General features: G+C 42.4%; 1 protein-coding gene across 2 annotated transcripts in view; it reads left to right on the top strand.

The window, feature by feature from the left end:
• ERCC6 (ERCC excision repair 6, chromatin remodeling factor) overlaps window positions 1-13,300 on the top strand; it is a 78,577-nt gene extending 65,277 nt beyond the window's left edge. The window contains exons 13-21 of one of the 2 annotated variants that reach the window (XR_009252389.1): window positions 1,483-1,698; window positions 2,398-2,508; window positions 2,921-3,040; window positions 3,468-3,562; window positions 5,235-5,380; window positions 5,466-6,173; window positions 7,901-8,105; window positions 8,433-8,771; window positions 10,148-10,203. Coding sequence is in view for 1 of the 2 variants with exons in the window: in XM_058697004.1 (XP_058552987.1) it covers window positions 1,483-1,698; window positions 2,398-2,508; window positions 2,921-3,040; window positions 3,468-3,562; window positions 5,235-5,380; window positions 5,466-6,173; window positions 7,901-8,105; window positions 8,693-8,771; window positions 10,148-10,567 (2,100 nt within the window). In the remaining variant the exon portion in view is untranslated. Of the gene's footprint in view, window positions 1-1,482; window positions 1,699-2,397; window positions 2,509-2,920; window positions 3,041-3,467; window positions 3,563-5,234; window positions 5,381-5,465; window positions 6,174-7,900; window positions 8,106-8,432; window positions 8,772-10,147 lie in introns of both variants that reach the window. The other variant, XM_058697004.1, reaches the window with a different exon arrangement.
• Window positions 13,301-13,647: the final 347 nt, after the last annotated feature.

The following is a 13,647-nucleotide window of genomic DNA, read 5'->3' as shown; positions in this document are numbered from 1 at the left end:
TTTGATAATGAATTTTATTTAACCTGATGTATGTATCTAAAATGTCATTTTAATACATAAACATTTTAAATTATTAATGAAATATTTTACCTTTTTTTAAAACTACATCTTTAAAATTGGATATTTTACATTTGCAGCACATCTCAATTTGGACTACCATGCTTTATTATTTTTTTGATTAATTTATTTTTGAGAGAGAGAGTGCAAATCAGGAAGGGGCAGAAAGAGAGAGAGGATCCCAAGCAGGCTCTGCACTGCCAGCACAGAGCCCGATGTGGGACTTGAACCCATGAAACCACGAGATCATGACCTGAGTTGAAGCCAAGAGTTGAATGCTCAACCCACTGAGCCACCCAGGTGCCCCTGCACTAGCCACACTGTGTGTGCATAGTAGCCCTCTGTGGCTTGTGACCACTGTATTGGAAGCACAGATCTAGAGGCAGACGGGGAGTTACAGATGACTGGAGGAATTTTGACAATGTTCCTGATTTGTTCAGATTTTTTTATTGTTTATTTTGTTTAACTGTTGTTTGCTAGTTAAAACTACCATTGTTGACTTCACTTATGGTTCATCTTTTTCTACTTGAGCTTTTATACTCCTGAGCTTGATTTGAGTCATACTCAGAAAGCTGTGAAGGATGCCCTTCTGCTGGGAGCCTGGAGGGCAGGCACTCCTGGTCTCTTCTTACGCCCTTCTGCTGAATGAACCACCCTCATGTCTTTCCCATTTGCATATTTTCCAGGCAGACACGTTTTCTGATATTCTAATATAAAAGCAAATGGAACTTGGGGCGCCTGGGTGGCTCAGTCGGTTAAGCGTCTAAACTTTGGCTCAGGTCATGAGCTCATGGTTCGTGGGTTTGAGCCCTGTGTCGGGCTCTGTGCTGACAGTTCAGAGCCTGGACCCCGCTTCAGATTGTGTGTTTCCTTCTCTCTCTGCCCCTCCCCTGTTCGTACTCTGTGTCTCTCTCTCTCAAAACTAAATAAACATTAAAAAAAAAAAGTTAAAAGTAAATGGAACTTCAACCTCTGACTCATGTTCAACTGCAGAACTTTCAGTGAGGTGTACTTAGTACTATTTAAATGCATTTGTTCAGTCACCTGCCTGATTTCTCCAAATTTAGATGGGCATTTTTTTATTCACATAAAAGATGAGTCAGTTTTTATATGCTGTGAACTGCATACCTTTTTTTCTAGTGAGAGAAAATAAATCATCAGTAAATTAAATATGACCAGTAGATGTTCAGTCCAATAGGATGTTTTTGTTTCTAGAGAACTTACTTACCTTAGCAAGATAGAAGATGAATGAAGGTTGATTTCTTCCAGCTCCTAATATGCTGTGGATGTGGAGGAAGCTAAGAAACTGGTGAAGAATTCCTTTTTAATCTGTGTTACATACTGAATATCATCCTTCCCTCCCTTTCCAAGCGAATGTTATTTAAGTGGGATAATCCAAATGCACGTAATTCTTTTATACCATAGATTTTCTCTGGACTTGTAGCCCTAAGAAAAATCTGCAACCACCCTGATCTCTTTTCTGGAGGCCCCAAGAATCTCAGAGGTATTCCAGATGATGAACTAGAAGAAGATCAGTTTGGATACTGGAAACGTTCTGGGAAAATGATAGTAGTTGAGTCCTTGTTGAAAATATGGCACAAACAAGGTCAACGAGTATTGCTCTTTTCGCAGTCAAGACAAGTGAGTATACAGACCTCATACAAGAAACAACAATTCTTTAAGACTTAACAACCAGTAATTTTAAAAATGAGATGTAATTTAAAATAATGATTTTAAAAGTAAATTCACCCCCTGATACTAAGGTGGAAAGCCTACAGATCTCTTTGGGAGCTTGGATCTTTCTCTAGAGTTGGTGCCTAGAAGTTAGCTTTTTAAAAAGGTTTACCAAAGGGGCGCCTGGGTGGCTCAGTCAATTGAGTGTCTGACTTCGGCTCAGGTCATGATCTCGCGATCCGTGAGTTCAAGCCCCTCGTCGGGCTTTGTGCTGACAGCTCCGAGCCTGGAGCCTGCTTCAGATTCTGTCTCCCCCTCTCTCTCTGCCCCTCCCCCACTCATGCTCTGTCTCTCTCTGTCAAAAATAAACATTAAAAAATTAAAAAAAAAAAAAAAGGTTTACCATGTGATTCTAGGGTGTGGGTAGGTTTGGGTCTGAACTCAAATAGATGTCCTGCTCTTTACAAAACTGAGAAGAATTAATAGTAGAGAAATACCAAAAATACTCTTGTAGTAAGTATTATATTTATCTGCCTCAGAGCAAGAAGCCCCTTTTAATTTAAGCCTGTTGGGGAAGGTTTGACTGTTTAGAGAAATGTGAGAGTACTCACTGCAAGTGTATTTTTGATTTTTAAACTCTTTTCCCCTCCCCCCTCTCCCAAACAGATGTTGGACATACTTGAAGTATTCCTTAGAGCCCAAAAGTATTCTTACCTCAAGATGGATGGTACCACTGCAATAGCTTCAAGACAACCACTGATTACAAGATATAACGAGGTAACCAGTGTATATAACAGTAAAACCAAGTAGTGCTACTCCGTGCAGAGGAAGGAAGGAGAATAGCTTCACTCACCTGAGCCATGCATACATGGGGAATAGGCAGTGGGTAGGGACAGACTTACTGCTTTAAACTCTGTGCATTTCTGTATTTTGTGTATGTTTGTGTGTCTAAACAAAAAATGTGTATTCCTTCTTGAAAAGCCAACTCTGAGATATTTCTAATATAATTGATACTAAAAGTAGGAGTTGTGGGATGAGATCTTGACTGACCCATGGTCTCCAGGACATAACCCATTTTTTGTATTGGGGGAGACACCAGGTTTCCATGTGTAGAGTATGTAAAGACAGAGGTGAAGGGCTGTAACTAGTCTTAAATGAGCATGCTAAAAGTTGCACATCTTACCTCTAGGACACATCTATATTTGTGTTTCTTCTGACCACTCGGGTGGGTGGCATAGGAGTCAACCTGACGGGGGCAAACAGAGTCATCATCTATGATCCCGACTGGAACCCAAGTACAGACACACAGGTAAGGGAGTGTATTAGTGGCATACAGGTGAGTGGCCAGCACTTGGGAGTGTCCTTCGGCGCCCCTGTCAGCTTCTGCATGGAGCTGACATCTTGGTTGTTGCCCAGTCTTCAGCGTGGAGGAAGATACCGTCTGGCCTCACGGACAGGAAGAGTCTCCAGCAGTTTATCTGTAACATTCATCGCTACACCTAGGGTACAGAGAGAGAGTGCAAAGTTACACACATTGTTTTTCAGGTGGAGATGGCTCCGTCTGCCTTTGTCACCTGCCTATTTATCTTCCTTAATAGGCCTTATATATATTTTAGCATCAGTAGCCAAAATTTTAGCTTTGGCAGGGGAAGGAAGCAACCGGCTGTCTCTCTTTTCTTTTGGTAAGTGCTTGTCATTGGGAAGGGTGCTTGTTACCATGCATCTCTCTGCTGCAGGCCCGGGAGCGAGCCTGGAGGATCGGCCAGAAGAAGCAAGTGACGGTGTACAGGCTGCTGACTGCAGGCACCATCGAAGAAAAGATTTACCACCGGTCAGTACAGATGGCTGCTCGCTCCTTGACTGGAGACTGCTCTCCCCGCTGTGGCGTGTGCAGGATGTAGATCTAGAAGTATGCCTCCAGGGCTTGGAGCTGGGAATTTTTTTCATGTATTGCTTTAAAAGTCTTTTCATCTTAGAGCAACAGTTGCTGTAACTTAAAGGATATGTGAGGGTTTTGGGGGTTTTTTTGGTTGTTGTTTTGGTTTTGTATTTTTTCTTATTAAAGTAAGCTCAGATGGCTTATTTTGAGTTTTTAGAAAATGTCTTTGGGGTGCCTGGGTGGCTGTCAGTAGAGCATGCGACTCTTGATCTCGGGTTCATGGGTTCAAGCCCCACATTGGGGATGGAGTTTACTTAATATTAAAAAAAAAAAAAGTAAAAGTCTTTGAACCTGAATGTCTTCGTACCTTATTAAACATCAAGGACTGCTTATGTGTAAACTTCATGTTAACTGTTATTTAAGAGAAACGTACCTATCTACTATAGTGTACCATCTTTTTTCAAAAATTTTAAGAAGTGACAGAGTTGAAATACATACTGAAATTTTCACATAACATGCAGGTGTGATCAGCGTGGGGTAGCCTGGTTCAGATGCCCCTGAGAGACAGGTTGACCAGGATACCTGTTTCTTTTTCCATCTCTCTCTACAATGAGTAGGGGTTTGGGCAAAGGTCGCTTTAACAGTGGGGTGGAGATACTGCCACCTTCTCCCCCCTCCTCTGCTGAAGACTTTATTCTCAAACTGTATCCCAGCTCTTAAAGCAAGGCTCCCTGCTTTCTACCCTGCACTGGGTTACTGCCAGATAGGTATGTGTTCTTCAAGTCCTTATTCTTTTTTTTTGTAATTTTTTTAATGTTTATTTTTGAGAGAGAGAGAGAGAGACAGAGTGTGACTGGGGGAAGGGCAGAGAGAGAGGGAGACACAGAATCTGAAGCAGGCTCCAGGCTCCAGGCTCCGAGCTGTCAGCACAGAGCCCAACGTGGGGCTCGAACTCATGAACCGTGAGATCATGACCTGAACTGAAGTTGGACGCTTAACTGACTGAGCTACCCAGGTGCCCCCTCAAGTCCTTATTCTGAGAGGGCTGGAGATGAGCTGAGTCCTGTGAGGGAGAGCTTCCTTTTAGAGAGACATGTTGTAGCCTGGGTGATAGGGGCAGGACTGCTTTGTGGGGACGTCTGGGCAGGGGTGATGATGGTGTGGAGCTTCAGCATAGAGTGTGAATCAGCAGGCGGAAGTGGGTGAGACGGCTTCAAGTACAAAGCTCAGTTAAGAGAGTTTCCTGAATGCCATCATGGAAGGGTCCTGAAGAGGGCAGGGCAGGGGACCTGCCAGGAAGCTGACTCCTTCCATCTCAGAGAGGCTGTGAATCACATGATTACATATAGAAAAGTGTTGTCTGACATGTGATGAATCTTGGAGGTTGAAAAAGCTCACTGGGTATAAATAATATGATATTCTTTGTATTTCAGATTCTATAAAACATGGGAGACCATCCAATGTTTTATGTACTTTCTGAATTGTAATTTTCCAAGGCAAGAAGTTTGGGTATTATTTAGATATTTGTTCAGCTGCAGTTATCATATCAGTCATAGTTTTATAATTAGGATTTTGAGGCACGGCTAAGCATTGTTTTATATGAGTTTAATTTTTATCTTTTTAGACAAATTTTCAAGCAGTTTTTGACAAATAGAGTGCTGAAAGATCCGAAGCAAAGGCGATTTTTCAAGTCCAACGATCTTTATGAGCTGTTCACTCTGACAAGCCCCGATGCATCCCAGAGCACTGAAACAAGTGCTATTTTTGCAGGTATTACATAAAGTAACTTAACTTAGAGTAATAAATCACGGCAGAATTATGTAGTGTAACTTGAGTGTGCTTTTCCCCTTTATAGGAACTGGTTCAGATGTTCAGACTCCCAAACGCCTTTTAAAAAGAAAACTTCTGCCAGCCTTTGGAACAGACCCTAATGTTTCAATGTGCAAAAAGTGCCCTGATTCTAACGCATCTGCAAATGATGCCACATCATCTGAAGAGAAGTCTACAGCAACAGGAGCTGAAGTAAATGCAGTAACATCTGATCAAGTAACATCTGATCCTTTGAAAGATGCCCCTCGAACGCCTAGAGATCTGACTGGTGGTGATGGGCCTGGAGAAGAGACGAGTGCAGTGTCTAGACCAGAGGAGTCATCAGTGATTAGTGGACATGGGGAATGTTCAGATTCTCCAGGAATCAGCAAAATGGATGGACTGTCTAGTGAAGAAAGCATCCATGAAAAACACGGTCTTTCTGACAAAAGAGAAAGCTGCCAGGCTCCAACAGACCCTCTTCGGGAGAATAAGCAAACGGAAAATAATTTTTATAAGCACAAGTCTAAAACAAAACATAGTGCACCAGAAGAAGAGACCCTGGAGCACCATCGCAGGCTGAAGCAAAAGCCTAAGGACTCTAAGCATCGCAGAGATGCCAAGTTTGAAGGAACTCGAATTCCACACCTAGTGAAGAAAAGGCGGTACCAGAAGCAAGACAGTGAAAATGAGAATGAGGCCAGCCCACAGAGCAATGACGATTATGTCTTGGAAAAGCTTTTCAAAAAGTCAGGTAATCTTTTTGCTGAATGTGCCACAGGTGTGCTAGGAACAGAAGATGGGTAGGCTCTTTGTAGCAGTAGCAGCCTTTACTCACAGGGCCAAATGGGCTCTCAGCTGGAAGTAGTTTTTCTTCTAAAATTCAGATTTGGAATATAGTGACATTTTGAAAATCTTATTCACCTCTCTTTTCTGAAGACCTCAAAGAAATTGAACCTTTGGGGAACAACAGTACTTGACTTACAACCACATACAGGAGGGGTGCAGTGCTTTAAGTAGATTTGTGTGACCTGAACACTAATAGGAAGTTCCTGGACATGCTGTATTTATGTCATTTTCCAGCACAGGAGATTAAAGTAACCGTCATAGGGGAGAGGCAGGGACGTGGCCAGAGGCAGGCACTCTGGAAGTGGGAAAGCTGATCACTAATATCGAGGGAGAACAAGCAGGAAAGCAGATTCCACAGTTGCTCAGGACCAGGGAGGACAGGCAGTCCTGCACAGCGTAGTCATCCCTGGGAATGTTGTCTTGTTCAGGCCTCTGCAGTCATCGCGTTCACAGTGTGATGGCCCCGAGTGACCAGAGATCACCGTTTGTGGGTCTCAATTCGGGAGGGCAGGTTTCTGTATGGCATTTCAGAAGGAAACCCTCTGGGCCTCCTACCTTCTATTTCTTTTCCATTTACTGGTCTGTTTTCCTAGGAAATGATCTCTTTTGTTTAGTTTTCAAGTTTATTTGCATAGAGGCATTGAAAACGTTATTGTAATTTTTTAGAAACTTGCTTCTGTTTCAAGACAGTTGCTCCCTTGTCATTTCTAATTTTGTAGATTTCTGCCACACTTTTTTTTCGGTCAGGTTAAGCTAGTGGTTGGTTTGTGATTTTTTTTTTTAAATCAGCATTTTGATTTATTAATTAGGTCTATCGTTCTCTACCTCATTAATTTTTGCTTTTATCTTTATTATTTTCTTCCTCATGCTTCCTTTTTTTTTTTTTTTTTTTTTTGCGTTTTGGTGAGTTTTTTTGGCTTAATTTTTATAAGACTGACTTAGAAATTTGTTAATTCATTTGGGGCGCCTGGGTGGCTCAGTCAGTTAAGTGTGTGACTTGATTTTGGCTCAGGTCATGATCTCACAATTGTGAGATCAAGCCCTGAGTCAGGCTCTGTGCTGGGCGTAGAGCCTGCTTAAGATTTTCTCTCTCCCTGTCCCTCTGCCCCTCCCCACCTCGTCTGTGCATGTAGGGGACAAGCCCAAGGGTTCTCTCTAACTCAAAAAGAGAAAAATGCTTTTTTAAAATAAAAAAAGAAATTAATTCATTTTTATTCTTTCATTTTTATTGATACATAAATACTTAAGGCTATGAATTTACCACTGATAACTTCATTAAATTCTGCTGATAAGTGGCATTTTCATGATCATTAGTTTTTAGAAACTCTATAATTCTGGCTTATATTTTTACATTTTTCCCTTCAGTAAAGAATTAATAGACGGTTTTAAAAATTTCCAGGTAGCAGATATGTTGAGGGTCATTAGTAATCCCCACATACCTTGTAGGGTGGTGATGAAGGTGACTAGCAACAGCATTTATAAAGTTCCTGGGTCATGATAGTCAACTTGGCAAATGGCAGCTAAAAATGTTCATTGTTTTTCCTCCACCCACAACAAGACTAGCCAATATAGAAGAAAACATATTGTGTACAAACCGGAATAACACATTACTGTTTCCTTTGTTCTTGCTAGTTGGTGTGCACAGTGTCATGAAACATGATGCCATCATAGATGGGGCCAATCCAGATTATGTGCTGGTGGAGGCAGAGGCCAACCGAGTGGCCCAGGACGCCCTGAAAGCGCTGAGGCTCTCTCGTCAACGGTGTCTGGGAGCAGTGTCCGGTGTTCCCACCTGGACAGGCCATCGGGGGGTTTCTGGTGCACCAGCAGGAGTAAAGTAAGAGATTGCTGCTCTCCCATGCATGTGAGGTGGCCAAACCGCCTAGGCCAGGAATAAAGCCAGGGCAGGCGTGGTAGAAAGTCTTGCAGGGAGGGGTTGGGTCAACCAGATTTGCATGACTTGGGGAAAAACATTTATAGTCTTACTTTCTTCCTCACACTGTCTTCTGCCTTCCAAAGCTGAGTTTTCAGGGAAGGCGGCATGATCTGTTTTGTTCAAGAGATGTTGTTAAAAATAAGAGATACAGAATAATAACTAAACTTAAGATGATTAGCCAGTGTTCAGCAATCAGTAACTACTATGCTATTCGGTTCATTTGTTCAGAATAATCTTTCTACCTGGAATTTGTGGGTAGTTGCCATCACTTGTTGAACAAGATACTGAGTGGTTCTTACTTGAGATGCAGCTGTGACTTCCCAGGAGAGCAACGTAGAAAGACTGAAGGGGATGAGCATCATGGTTATGAAAGAGTAACCATGAAGAAGAAAATTTTCCAGCAAAAGATTAAGTTTTGGAAGGGCATTTTCATCTCTAAGACCACAGGAGCAAACATTTCATCTACTGTGGCTCTTTTCCTTATTTAGGAGTAGATTTGGTCAGAAAAGGAATTCCAACTTCTCTCTGCAGCATCCTTCTTCAACATCTTCAAAGGAGAAATGCCAGGTAATATGATAGCCTGTCTGCTTTTCGTGTGTGAGTCTTAATTGATAGAACTGCTGTGAAAATTTAACCTGATTCAGATGTGAAGAAAATCGCTGGCATAATGGCCCCCAGTATCTGTGTTGTATGCTCTGATTAATGAAGCACTTTCATGTGAAACTGAAAGGACCAGCCAACTTTGTAAAAGACAGTCTTTAACCCAAATCTACAGCAGAATCTCTGTTTTGCCCTCAGAAAGTTAACACAGGGATAGAGGATGTGGGAGTTGCTGCCCCTGCAGCCTGCTCCGTTCGGTGGTGACGTACCAGTTCTGGAGAGCCCTACCCTCTAACGTGAATGTTGAGAAAACTGCCTGGGATGTTGTTTGTAATTTACTAGCCACTAGAACCTTGTGCCCATCTCTCCCTGTCCTGTAACCCCCGGATGCCCTGAGTGCTTCACTGAGTAAAGACTGGACCAGACTCTATCATTCAGTGCTCTCTTTGGTCTTTGCTAGTTAAGGGTTATGTTACTGATAAAAGTTGAAAACTCCCCAAGTTCAGACTCCTGTTTCAAACTTAAAAAAAAAAAAAAAATTTTTTTTAATGTTTATTTTTGAGAGAGAGATACAGCATGAGTGGGGGAGGCACAGAGAGAGAGGGAGACACAGGATCCGAAGCAGGCTCAAGGCTCTGAGCTGTCACCACCAAGCCCGACGCGGGGCTCGAACTCACAAACTGTGAGATCATGACCTGAACTGAAGTTGGGTTGATGCTCAACCGACTGAGCCACCCAGGCACCCCTCAGACTCCTATTTTAGATTAATAGGAACACGTGTAGAACAGAGAACGTTTCTTTGACTTTCCATGTTCTGTTCTTTTAGCAATAGGGATGTGAAAAAGGTTAGATTTGTGTTGTTGCTCTAGGGAAACTCACATGAGGTGTAAAGTAGGAAAGAGTCAAAAGATTTAAAAGTGAAGAGAAGGAAGTGCAGCTCTACGATTGTTCTTAGCCCACGGTGCCTGGATCAGGGTGGGCTTGCGAGGAAGGGCAGGAAAAGTCTACACAACCCGTACCTCCTAGAGCCGGCTTTCCCACCGAAGGGAGGCTGCAACCCCTGCCCCCTGCCCATCCCCGTCCTCTCACCACACAGAAAGGGATGGAGTGAAGAGTGTAGTTTGGGGGAATTGGGTTTTTAAAAAAATGGTATATAATGGTGGGTGGGTTTCAGTGCTTGACATGCCCCCTGCCCCTTTTTGTTCGATGCCATCTCATTCTTTCCTGTCAGCCTCACTACCCTGGGCTCTAGTATTTGCTTATGGCTCCTCAGTGTTTTGGGGGAAGTAGTAGGAGCGTGAATTAGAAGCTGGCATATCACTGCAGTGGTCTTCTTTCTCCAGGACGGCGTCACGAGAAAGGATGGAAAGGATAATGCTTCTGAGCACTTCAGTGGAAAAGTGGAAGATGCAGAGTTTTCACCCGGGGCCCTCCCTTCGTCTTCACTGTTGGCTAAAATGAGAGCTAGGAACCACCTGATTCTGCCAGAGCGACTGGAAAGTGACAGTGCGCACCAAGAGGCATCTGCTCCGCCATCTGCCACCACGGAACACGATGATCTGCTGGTGGAAATGAGAAACTTCATTGCTTTTCAGGCCCGTGTTGATGGCCAGGCCAGCACTCGGGAGATCCTGCAGGAGTTCGAGTGCAAGTTATCAGCCTCACAGTCTTGTGTCTTTCGAGAACTATTGAGAAATCTGTGCACTTTTCATAGGACTTCTAGTGGTGAAGGAATTTGGAAACTCAAGCCAGAATACTGCTGACATTACTTTCTAAACTTTCAGTTGACTTTTCCTAATGGAAATTTCTGGTTATTAATCCTATAACTAATAATCATGTTTGTCAACAGAAGTTGGCTGCATTTGATGTTTACTTTGAATGATATCTACCTCATAATTTAAAATTTCAAGGAAGAAGACATTCATCTCCAAAACTTAAAAGTTTTAAAAATACTTGGGTTGATATTTTCATTTTGGCACTATGAATTATGTTATAAAATCAGGGACTGAGTTAATCTTTGGATCGCATTTGTTCCTCTACCCAAAAGATGCTGTCGGGGAGCACATTACTGCTCGTTTAGATGTTTGTAGACCAGAAATCTCAAGAATTCTTTTATTGGTGCTAAAAACATGTCTTATATTCATTCAGACCTGTTCAATAAATTAGTTCATCAATATCTGGTAACAGATACTTATTTTGGGGGCATAGGTTTTAAACATTTAAACTTATTTGTTACCCATGAAAAATGAGATTTGGTGTCTTATGAATATATCTGTCTCATAGTCTTCCTTTTAAGATACTGTTAAATCAGCAGGCATTTTCATTAGTAAAGCATGAAATAGCTTGGTAATAAATAAGACCTATACTTGCAGAAGGTTGTAGTGTTACTAAGCTTATGTTGGCTTTACTTTAAGCCAAGTGCATCTTCTTCCCCCCTATGGGGACTGTCTTTTAGGAATATAAAATGTGTTATCTTAAAAAAATACACAAAACTTTAAGCAGAACCAAAAGTAAGTACAAATGAAACCACCAACATACACGTGCACGCAAATGTCATTCCAGACCACAGCCGATATACCATGATTACTGTGTAGTGACCACCGTGGCGGACTGCTCCCTCTGTTCACATGCCGAGCGGTAACTTGGAGCATTTTTTATTTTATTTGTTGTTTGCTTTCTGAGGATGCTGATTACTTTGTGTTAGGCACCGTCGTTCCCCTTGTGTGTTATCTTCTGTCCAGCGGTTTTCATCTGTCTTTGTGCTTTGCATTTGCTGTGACTCTCCTGCTCCAGAGGTTTGCTTTGTAGCTGTTTCCTGGCCGTTGTGATGGTGTTGTTCTGATCCTCTGTTTTCTTAGCCTTGATTTTCTCGTTTCCTGCCCTTTGTTTTATCATCTCAGCTCTGAAATCTTGTTTTCTTAAGTTCGTTGTATTGCTTGCATTTCTTCTAGAGCGGTCACAGTGCAGTTTGTTTCTTGGATTTGTTTTCTCTGGCCTGCTATATTTCCTGTCTGCCTTTTCTGTATCAGGCTTGCCTTCCTCTATGCCATTTCTTTACATCTTGCTTCTGCTGCAAGAGAGCCGCTCTGCCCATATCTGTATGTTCTTCCCTGTGACGCAGAGGGAAGGGAAAGGACTTGGGTTGGGGGTCCGGGAGAGCCTCTGCTGGGCACCACACAGCCCTGGTTGGAGGATTTGCATTTTACCTCTCTGGTCTGAGGTTCTGTTTGATAGCCTGGGCCCAGGCATCCCTACCCGTAGACAGGAGATGGCAGAGAGTCATTCCCGCTAGGATTTTCTGCTTTTTAAAAAAAAAAAAAATCTGTCTTATTCATCTTATTCTGTTTTTAGAGTGATTTATATGTTAGAGGAAGAAGATGCTATTATTTTCTTTAGTCTGCTGTCTTCATCTAGAAGTCATAGATGGGATTTTTAAACAGCTCAATAAATCCTGAACTTGAGAATTGGGCTCAGAAGGGAGTTAAAACTCCCTGGGAAGTTCAGGGAAGAACTGGGAAGTTCTTTTTTTTTATTTAATTTTGTAATAATCAGCCTATAAGAAAACTACTTCCCCCTTGTTCTTTGAATTTAGTTCATTCTATCTTTCTTGTCTGAGATCTGAACTCTGCTGAGCAAGAGAAGTTGCAGCCTTCTTGTCAAGTAGAAAATGCTATCAAAAGGGATGATGCAGTCAAAGCAGGGTGGTCCTCACTCCAGTTCTTGTCTCAGCACTACCACTGGTATGCTGGGACCTCGGGCAGGTCGCTGCTCTGCCTGTGTCTCAGTGTGACATCTATGAACACTGTCACCATGCCTCCCAGGTGGACAGGCTTAGAGGACGATGCTCTAAGTGTCATGATTTTAATAATAGTAACTTATTCATTTAGATAAAATCTACTTTTTGGAACTTTAAAGGCTTTGTACAATGTAGATAGGTTTAATGTATTTAACATGTTATATTGGTATCAAGCTATAAAATTTTCTGTAATTTTAAAACTTCCTTAATTTATACATGAATATACTATCACTGTGTAAAAAATTTCAGGCAATACTTTGTCTCCTCACTGTTCTTGCTCCTGTCCCAGAGATAAGTACTGTATGTCGTGTGTATTCTTCCAGACTGTGTCCCAGGCATTTATAAATACCCATGGCAGAGACTGCTGCTCTCATGTGCGTTTTCCCCTTTTCCTTTACTGACAAGATTTCCTGAGTTTTACCTGGGTACGTGACTACTCAGCTGCAGACTTGACTTCCCGGCCTCCCTTATAGTTAAGTGTGGGCCTGTGACTGGGCAATGGGATATGAGCAGAACTTCCAGATCGGGCCCTTAAATAAGGGACTGGTGTACACTCTTCTTGCCGAGACGTCCGGGGGACCTTAAGCAGTGACATGGGATCGACATAGGTCGTGTGTTGAGGCTGGAAAAGCTGGCCTGCCAGCCTTGAACTGCTTTCTTTTTACCTGTTCCTTAAGAATAAAATAAATTCCTGATTTAACCGCTGCCTTTTATAGTCTGTTTATTACAGCCTCCAGTTTTGTTTTAGATATGTGATCTATGTAGATGGGATTATGTCATCCTTTTTGCAGCTAGCTTTTCATTGAACATTATATGCAAGATATCTTTTCATCCCTACAATTATGGCTTTACCTTCATGGAACTGCTGGTTTAAAACTTAGATTTTTTTCAGGGTGCCTGGGTGGCTCAGTCAGTCGGGTGATCCCAAGGTCGTGGGATTGAGTTCTGGATTGGGTTCTGCACTGAGCATGGAGCCTGCTTAAGATTCGGGGCGCCTGGGTGGCTCAGTTAGGCGCAGTTATCTGACTTTGGCCTGGGTCATGATCT

This window comes from Neofelis nebulosa, chromosome 13, assembly GCF_028018385.1.
Source record: "Neofelis nebulosa isolate mNeoNeb1 chromosome 13, mNeoNeb1.pri, whole genome shotgun sequence".
NCBI classification, from domain to species: domain Eukaryota; kingdom Metazoa; phylum Chordata; class Mammalia; order Carnivora; family Felidae; genus Neofelis; species Neofelis nebulosa.
Note: the sequence above shows the minus strand (reverse complement) of the source record. Positions and strands in the feature narration are given on the sequence as shown.